This window comes from Lissotriton helveticus, chromosome 4_1 (genome assembly GCF_964261635.1).
Source record: "Lissotriton helveticus chromosome 4_1, aLisHel1.1, whole genome shotgun sequence".
NCBI classification, from domain to species: Eukaryota; Metazoa; Chordata; class Amphibia; order Caudata; family Salamandridae; genus Lissotriton; species Lissotriton helveticus.
In genome coordinates this window covers 296,148,858-296,158,521 of record NC_136063.1, presented here as the reverse complement: position 1 = coordinate 296,158,521, position 9,664 = coordinate 296,148,858, and the positions used below count along the sequence as shown (strand labels likewise).

Genomic DNA, 9,664 nt, shown 5'->3' with positions numbered 1-9,664 from the left:
GGAGAGAGATACACAGAGGGGGGAGAGGGCTACAGAGGGGGGGAGAGGGCTACAGAGGGGGGGAGAGGGCTACAGAGGGGGGGAGAGGGCTACAGAGGGGGGGAGAGGGCTACAGAGGGGGGGAGAGGGCTACAGAGGGGGGGAGAGGGCTACAGAGGGGGGGAGAGGGCTACAGAGGGGGGAGAGGGCTACAGAGGGGGGGAGAGGGCTACAGAGGGGGGGAGAGGGCTACAGAGGGGGGGAGAGGGCTACAGAGGGGGGGAGAGGGCTACAGAGGGGGGGAGAGGGCTACAGAGGGGGGGAGAGGGCTACAGAGGGGGGAGAGGGCTACAGAGGGGGGGAGAGGGCTACAGAGGGGGGGAGAGGGCTACAGAGGGGGGGAGAGGGCTACAGAGGGGGGGAGAGGGCTACAGAGGGGGGAGAGGGCTACAGAGGGGGGGAGAGGGCTACAGAGGGGGGGAGAGGGCTACAGAGGGGGGAGAGGGCTACAGAGGGGGGAGAGGGCTACAGAGGGGGGAGAGGGCTACAGAGGGGGGAGAGGGCTACAGAGGGGGGAGAGGGCTACAGAGGGGGGAGAGGGCTACAGAGGGGGGAGAGGACTACAGAGGGGGGAGAGGGCTACAGAGGGGGGAGAGGACTACAGAGGGGGGGAGAGGGGCTACAGAGGGGGGAGAGGGCTACAGAGGGGGGGAGAGGGCTACAGAGGGGGGGAGAGGGCTACAGAGGGGGGGAGAGGGCTACAGAGGGGGGAGAGGGCTACAGAGGGGGGAGAGGGCTACAGAGGGGGGAGAGGGCTACAGAGGGGGGAGAGGGCTACAGAGGGGGGGAGAGGGACTACAGAGGGGGGAGAGGGCTACAGAGGGGGGAGAGGGCTACAGAGGGGGGAGAGGGCTACAGAGGGGGGAGAGGGCTACAGAGGGGGGAGAGGGCTACAGAGGGGGGAGAGGGCTACAGAGGGGGGAGAGGGCTACAGAGGGGGGAGAGGGCTACAGAGGGGGAGAGGGCTACAGAGGGGGAGAGGGCTACAGAGGGGGAGAGGGCTACAGAGGGGGGAAGAGGGCTACAGAGGGGGGAGAGGGCTACAGAGGGGGAGAGGGCTACAGAGGGGGGAGAGGGCTACAGAGGGGGGAGAGGGCTACAGAGGGGGGAGAGGGCTACAGAGGGGGGAGAGGGCTACAGAGGGGGGAGAGGGCTACAGAGGGGGGAGAGGGCTACAGAGGGGGGAGAGGGCTACAGAGGGGGGAGAGGGCTACAGGGGGGGGAGAGGGCTACAGGGGGGGAGAGGGCTACAGGGGGGGGAGAGGGCTACAGGAGGGGGGAGAGGGCTACAGGGGGGGGAGAGGGCTACAGGGGGGGGAGGGCTACAGGGGCCTGGGGGAGGGCTACAGGGGGGGGAGGGCTACAGGGGGGGGAGGGCTACAGGGGGGGGAGGGCTACAGGGGGGGAGGGCTACAGGGGGGGGGAGGGCTACAGGGGGGGGGGAGGGCTACAGGGGGGGAGAGGGCTACAGGGGGGGGGAGGGCTACAGGGGGGGAGAGGGCTACAGGGGGGGAGAGGGCTACAGGGGGGGAGAGGGCTACAGGGGGGGAGAGGGCTACAGGGGGGGAGAGGGCTACAGGGGGGGAGAGGGCTACAGGGGGGGAGAGGGCTACAGGGGGGGAGAGGGCTACAGGGGGGGAGAGGGCTACAGGGGGGGAGATGGCTACAGGGGGGGGGGAGAGGGCTACAGAGGGGGGAGAGGGCTACAGGGGGGAGAGGGCTACAGGGGGGGAGAGGGCTACAGGGGGGAGAGGGCTACAGGGGGGAGAGGGCTACAGGGGGGAGAGAGGGCTACAGGGGGGGGGAGAGGGCTACAGGGGGGGGGAGAGGGCTACAGGGGGGGGGAGAGGGCTACAGGGGGGGGGAGAGGGCTACAGGGGGGGGGAGAGGGCTACAGAGGGGGGGGAGAGGGCTACAGAGAGCAAAGCACGAGAGAGCGAGACACTAGCTCACCTCCACTTTCATCCTGATTGTCAGTAGTTTCTTCATCAACTGTTGCACATTTCCTTCTTCGTTTTACACGGGAGTACATGTCAAGATTTTCCTAATTAATAGAAAATTTAAAAAAATTAGAAAGCTTCTAGTTTTTGCTTTTAAATTACATTTTCTCTCATCTGTTGGGATGGCTACAGAATAATGAAAATCTTCTACAGTACCGAAGAGTACTTCCTGTTCAAGAATGTGCTCTAGTGTGGTCTTGGGTGGTATAAACGCCTAAACCAATAACAAAATATAGAACATGGAACAGGGAAAGATTAAGTGGATATCCGTTTTATAAAAGAGGGATGAACAATAGTTACTTACCTGTAATCTGTGGTTCTCCAGTATTGGTGTCTTTCATAGATTTCCATGGCTGAATCATTCCCAGTCGGAGTGGGAGTCCCACGGTACATAAAAAAAGCAATAAATAGGCCCATAATAACCAAAAAACCTTGGTAACATGAAACCAGGAAGTAAAGTAGCCCAAAGCTACCAAGAAAAAGTTCCACATCTTATACATAGTCCAAACTGCAGCCAATCAGGCGACAGCACCCACCAGAATGTTCTCCTCAGAGGCTCAGGCTCTCAGATTTTCTCACACAAGAGTGTAACCAAGAGATAAGAGCATAAACCAGCCTCTGAGGTAAGGTGGGCGGGTTGCATGTGAATCTATGAAAGACACCAATACTGGAGAACCCCAGATTACAGGTAACTATTGTTCTTATCCAGTATTAAGGGTGTCTTTCATAGATTCACATGCCTGAATCAGAGTAAATAGCAGTACCCAAATAATGCTTGGAAGACGCTATATGTAACATAAATCTGCACATAGAAAGCATATGCAATCACATAGTAAAACTGCTAATATGCATGAATACATGAAAACTTACAACCACATGAGAATGTACTCAATATTAGGAATGCTAATAAGCATCTGAGAAGCAGTACAGAGGAGGAGGGAAACAGAAGCACACCTTATTTGAAAAGATTGCGGAGAACCACCTGTCCTACTGACGTATCAGCATTGCTACCATAACCAAAACTAGGTCTGGGCTCACGGGCAATAAGGACAAGCCTCACTATAAACCAAAAACCAAAAACAAGCACCAGTATTGCCTACGATTTAGGAAAGGGCCTGAACGGGACCACAAAACTTACTCAAACAATCATAAGTCTTTGGACAACTTTTTTAATCCGGAATAAATCAATTATTTTTAATTCTCAATTTTTTATCAAAACATTATACAATATTCACATATTTATAAACAAAAATATTTACACTCCACATTTATTCCTCACAACACTTCTCACATTTGGTACCACTTTCAACCATGCATACACATCCTATCACACATGAAACAAATACTATTAGCATCAATTTACACAATACATATTAACAAAAATTAGTTCAATAGAAAACAACACAGGAAATCAAATCAAACATTAGGTAATCAATTATGTTTTCAAGAAAAAAATCCTAGTGTTGTACAGAAGGTCTACGCGTTTCGAAAACCCTTTTCTTCAAGGGAATTCTCTTCAGGACCACGTAGCTCGAGGTGCTTGTTTTCTTTAACCTCAAGGATTATAGATCCACTTATACCGCTTGCGTCAACTGGAGTGTGAAAATTTATTTAGCTTGTGTGGATGGCGTATATTGGAGTTCCGCCGAAAAAAAACGTTAGACCGGGGGATAAAGTCCGGGTTATGGGTGCCTCTCTGTAGGGATGCAACAGAAAGCTTCGTAAGTGATTCGAGCCTAACACTCGACAGGAGAGCGGCTCCTGTGGGCCCCCTCCACTAACGGGGGTGGTGGAGATACGCGGTCAGCTCGTGATGACTGCTGCGTACGGAAAAAGACAGAAAAAGAACGGGTGAGAAGGAACGAATGTTTGGATTTTCTCTTTCAAGCCACTCTCCGGTCGAGTGTTAGGCTCGAATCACTTACGAAGCTTTCTGTTGCATCCCTACAGAGAGGCACCCATAACCCGGACTTAATCCCCCGGTCTAACGTTTTTTTTCGGCGGAACTCCAATATACGCCATCCACACAAGCTAGATAAATTTTCACACTCCAGTTGACGCAAGCGGTATAAGTGGATCTATAATCCTTGAGGTTAAAGAAAACAAGTACCTCGAGCTACGTGGTCCTGAAGAGAATTCCCTTGAAGAAAAGGGTTTTCGAAACACGTAGACCTTCTGTACAACACTAGGATTTTTTTCTTGAAAACATAATTGATTACCTAATGTTTGATTTGATTTCCTGTGTTGTTTTCTATTGAACTAATTTTTGTTAATATGTATTGTGTAAATTGATGCGAATAGTATTTGTTTCATGTGTGATAGGATGTGTATGCATGGTTGAAAGTGGTACCAAATGTGAGAAGTGTTGTGAGGAATAAATGTGGAGTGTAAATATTTTTGTTTATAAATATGTGAATATCGTATAATGATGTTTTGATAAAAAATTGAGAATTAAAAATAATTGATTTATTCCGGATTAAAAAAGTTGTCCAAAGACTTACTGATTGTTTGAGTAAGTTTTGTGGTCACGTTCAGGCCCTTTCCTAAATCGTAGGCAATACTGGTTTTTCGTATCAGCATTGCTGGCAGGCTCCAAACAGTAATGCTTGATAAAAGTGTCTGCTGGACCAAGTTGCTGCTCTGCAGATTTGCTGGAGAGGAACATCAGCTAAAAGAGCAGTCGAGGAAGATACTGCCCTCGTGGAGTGCACTCTTGGAGTTGTCTGCAAAGGTCTTCCAGCTTGTTGATGCCAAAAGTCAATATCGGCAGAAATCCATCGAGCTATGATCTCTTTAGACACCGCCTGCCCTTGCTGTATTCTTCCGTAGGCAACAAACAATGTATCAGATTTACGAATGGTAGAGGTCATTTGCAAATAGAACTCAAGACATCTTCTGATGTCAAGGGTATGCAACGCCCTTTCCACAGGGGATTGCGGGTTAGGAAAAAATGTTAAGAGGACTGGTTCAGGTGAAAATCCAGAGGCACCTTTGGCATAAATTTGGGATTTGTGAGTAGCACCACAGAATTGGAAGTGAATTGCAAGAAAGGTGAATTTACGGTGAAAGCTTGAATGTCGTTGACTCTTCTAGTTGTGCTAATACCACATTAATATGCCAGGATGGAGGACGACGACTTACAGGAGGAAACATTCTAAATACCCCTTTAAAAAATTGTTGTATTATCCTCGATGAGTAGAAAGCATCGGAACCATCCTGTCGGAACCTTGAAATGGCCGCCAGAAAAACCTTTAAAGTTGAATGAGAAAGGCCTGATCTTGCTAAGTGTAAGAAAAAAGGTAATATCTGCCCAGGTGTTGCGTGAATCGGATGAACCTCTGCAGATTGACACCACATGCAGAATCTTTTCCATTTAAGTCTGTATGTCTATATTGTGGCAGGCGCTAGAGCGTTAGCCAGAACTTCCTTGCAATCCGCAAGGATATTTAGATGAGCAAATTCAAGGGGCTCAGGCGCCAGGCAGCTAATTTGAGAGATCCAGGGTCAGGATGGCAAATCTGACTGTCCTGAATGGACAGGAGGTTCGGTACTGGTCGAAACTGAATTGGATCGCTCTGATAGGATGAGAAGTTCGGTGAACCAGAATTGGCGGGGCCATCTGGGAGCGATGAGAATTAGACGATAAGGTTCTCTCTTCATCTTCCGCAGAACTCTGGGAACCAAGGGTACAGAGGAAAAGCGCAAGCATATATTTGAGACCAGTTAATCGAAAACGCATTCCCCTGAGAATCCTTGTGGGGAAGCCAGCTTGCAAAGAATAGGCATTTGCAGTTCTGCTTGGTCGCAAAGAGGTCCAGATCGGTATGACCCCACTTTTGGAAGACTCGACCCACCGTCAGCTGATGCAGTTCCCATTCGTGAGTGTATACCGTGGACCGGCTGAGAGAATCAGCCAGAACATTGGAAACTCCCGGCCTGTGAACTGCCGAGAGATTGATCTTGTGCCGTATCGCCCAATCCCAGATTTCTTGGACATCTTGAAAAACAAGAGCCGATCTTGTTCCTCCCAGTTTGTTCAAGTAATGCATACTTGTAGTATTGTCTGTCCGAATCAGTACTGTGGCTCCTAGAACCACTGTCCAAAATGATTTCAGGGCTAAGATGGCTCGTAGTTCTAGTAGATTGCTATGCCACTTCCGTTGTTGAGGGCTCCATTTTCCGCTGACCATTAGACCTTGAAGATGTGCTCCCCAACCCTTGAGGGACACGTCTGTGGTGATTGTAAAATTTGGCGCTTCTTGAAGGAATGCACATCCCCTTTCTACATTTCTTTTTTGAGTCCACTAGAGGACGGCCTCTCGCATTCGAGGAGTGACCTGAATAAGACCTCGAATGATCCTGAGACCTGTGACCATTGCTGGTTGAGCTCTTCTTGTAGGGGCCTCATCCTGAGGCGGCAGTTTGGTATCAAGGGGATGCAAGACGAGACCATTCCCAGAAAGGACTTGAACTGTCGGGCTGACACTGATCTTCTTCATCTTAACTTGTGAGCCAGCTTGCGGATCCTTTGCAGTCTTTCTTTTGATACAAAGGCTTGAATCAATTGTGTGTCCAAAAGTGCCCCTAAGAACGTTTGCCTTTGCGAAGGAACAAGATGAGATTTGTCATGGTTGATAGAGAGACCCAGCGACTGAGATAGAGACAGACATCTTTGGACATGGGCGTTTGTGTCTGAGAAAGAACTCGCCTTGATAAGGCAGTCGTCCAAGTAAGGAAATATTTGAATCCCTTCCAGATGAAGGTGCGCTGCTACTGGAGCTAGGACCTTTGTAAATACCCTGGTTGCCAATCGTACTCCAAAGGGAAGGACTTTGAATTGGAAGTGCCTGCCAGCCACTCTGAAACGCAAGAACTTCCTGTGCCTGGGGAGAATGGGAACATGGAAGTATGCATCTTGAAGGTAGAGGGTGGCCATGTGATCCCCTGCCGACAACATTTGAAGAATTTCTTGAAGCATTAACATCCGAAATGACAATTTCTTTAGGTATTTGTTGAGGGATCGAAAATCCAGAACGGGACGCCATTCTCTGATTTTTTCTTAATTAGGAAAAACCTTGAATAAAGTCCTGCTCCTCTCTGCAATTGAGGGACTTTTTCTATTGATCCTTTTTGTATCATCAAATTTATCTGGGAAAACAGCTCTTTGAGATGAGCTGGAGGTGGGCCTCTTGGAGGGAAATTTGGAGGAAACTTTTCAAATTCTAGAGCATGCCCTTTGAATACAATGTCTAGGACCCATTTGTCTGATGTCATTGAGGACCATGGAGTAAAATTTTGAGATTCTTTCTCCAACCTTTACATGGGGTTGTGGCAGAAGCAGTGGCAGGTGGCGATTCTCATTGCTTCTTATTTGAATCTTTTCCGCAGTAGGAATTCTTCGTTTTATTTTGAGAATAGGAAGTGTTGAGTTGACCATACGATTGATATCTTTGTGACTGGTATCACGGATTTCCTTGATACCATTTGTAGGAAGTTTATTGACTGTAGTTCCCTAGATTAGAGAATGATCAACGTCCTTTCGCACCCCGAAAGGGCAGTTTACGAAATTTCAAGGTACCAAGAGACCTGGCCGTTTGTGTCTTTCTTGATGGTTTGCAGGGCTTCTTCTACTTGCTGGCCGAACAAAGCCTCTCCATCGAACGGTATGTCGAGTACTTTTGCCTGTACCTCCTGGCGAAAAGATGTAGCCTTCAACCAGCCTTGCCTACGTAGAACAGCAGCACCCGCTAGCTGTCTGAAACCTGTGGATTCGACATCTACTGCCAAATCAATAATCTCTGAAGAGATTCGTTCCCTGTAGGAAGGTGGATATCTGACAATATGGTTACCCCCACTTTTTGCTGGTTTTCGACTTAGTTGGCCTGGGACCCTGCTATTCAGGGCCCAAGTCTACCTGCTTTCTCTATAAAATGGACTCCATGTACTTTAGGGACATACCAGATTGGTTACTGTGTCCCCCTTGTGAGCCCCTGTATAGTGTACCATAGGTACCCAGGCCAAAGGTGCACCCTAGGCCTACCAGGGGCTGCAGCATGTATTGTGCAACCCCTGGTTTGCCTTCCAAACTGACACCACAGGTCTGTTCACCCAGCCTGGGTAAGGTGGTGTAAACACCCCTTACTTAGATATAGCATACCTATACACCTATAAGTCACTCCTATGGCAGGCCTTAACAATCCTGGAGGCAGAGTGCTTGGTTTTATGTGAGAGGGTGTCCTAGCATGAGCTGAGCCCCTCTGCAGCTTTCGGAACCATCTACTCTATGATATAGCCAAACCATATACTCTTAAGAGCATTATAATCCTCGGTTAACACTGTGGAATACTACCCCCCCGCCAATTCTGGCGGCGGGGGTAGCATTCCACCCTTCTAGAGGGAGAAGACACGTAGTTAATGGTTTGCCCGGTTAAAGTTAAACCGAGCCTGTTAAACAGAGCCTCAGCATCACAAAATGGATGCTTTCACAGACTTGAGTCTGACCTCCTGGTGCTGGACGAAACTTGAAACTTGTGTATTGGGGCAAGGAGGGCTGCATTCAGTGAATGCTTTCCAGACACTGCCTGGGGCGCACAAGGTGCTCCATGTATTTCCCAGTTCAAACCGGTTGCTGGGGCACTCTGCCCAGCTCTGGCGCGAAACTGGACAAAGGGAAAGGGGTGTAACCAACCCCTTCCCAGGTCCACCCATAGGAGGTACCTTAAGGGTAATCCAGCCCCTGAACTCAGTATAAGTATAGGAGCCCAGTCACTAGGACTTTAGATTACCCTGGACAAAACTTTGAAACATAAATCCTGGACCTTCGACATTCCATTTCGACTGGAAGACGGAAGACACCTCCCTTGTGGTCAAGGAGTGACACCCTGTTCAAACAGGAACCAACAGCAACTTTGCCGGTCTGTATTTTCGAGGCTCCCGCCGGATCCCGAAGAATCTGCGACACAGGACACTGACTTCCCGACATCTCGGACCCCGACCTTCGCTCACAGCAAAGCTGAGACACGTGGCAGACACGAGAGACGTGGGACAGGAACTCCTGGACATCCTGCATTTTGCAAGCTGCACTCACTTCACGAGGTAACTAAGTCGTGCATTGGGGTGCTTGAAGCCCCAGACCCAAGCATTATTTGCACCGAAGCTCAGAGGCCCCCACTCCACGAGTGATCCGTGGGCCCCGCTTTTGCATTTCAGCTCGAAGCGTCTTCACGGTTCCTAGTCCGTGGGCTAGTGAGCCCCCCCCCCGAAGACTTTCTTTTGAATCTAACTTGCTTTCCTGGTTGCTCCAGGCTTGCTCCAACTTCCCTACAAAGGAGAAGTTCCTCAGACCTTGCTGGTCTGCACCAAAGCCAATCTCGACATCCTGCGTGGATTGCGTTTGCCAAGGCTTGTTGGGTCTTTTCGGATACCGACACCACAGTCTACTAGATCCTTCATGGGACAGCTCGAATCCAGCTCCTGGTCGTCGTTGGCGCCTCCTGGTCCTCATGGCTGAAGAGACAAACTTCACATCTTCACCTGAAAATCACCAGACATCGGGTGGCATCTTCCTATCGGCACCCTGGTCACTGGCAAGTGATTCAGACTCTGTCCCTTCTGCTTTCAGGTTC

The 9,664-nt window shown here is 49.8% G+C and overlaps 1 protein-coding gene across 2 annotated transcripts in view; it reads right to left on the bottom strand.

Moving 5' to 3' along the window:
- Positions 1 to 9,664, bottom strand: part of ATAD2 (ATPase family AAA domain containing 2) — a 558,187-nt gene that overhangs the window by 504,481 nt on the left and 44,042 nt on the right. For both annotated transcript variants that reach the window (XM_078686807.1, XM_078686808.1), the window contains exon 6: positions 1,993 to 2,083. In XM_078686807.1, the coding sequence (XP_078542933.1) occupies positions 1,993 to 2,083 (91 nt within the window). The remainder of the gene's footprint in view (positions 1 to 1,992; positions 2,084 to 9,664) is intronic.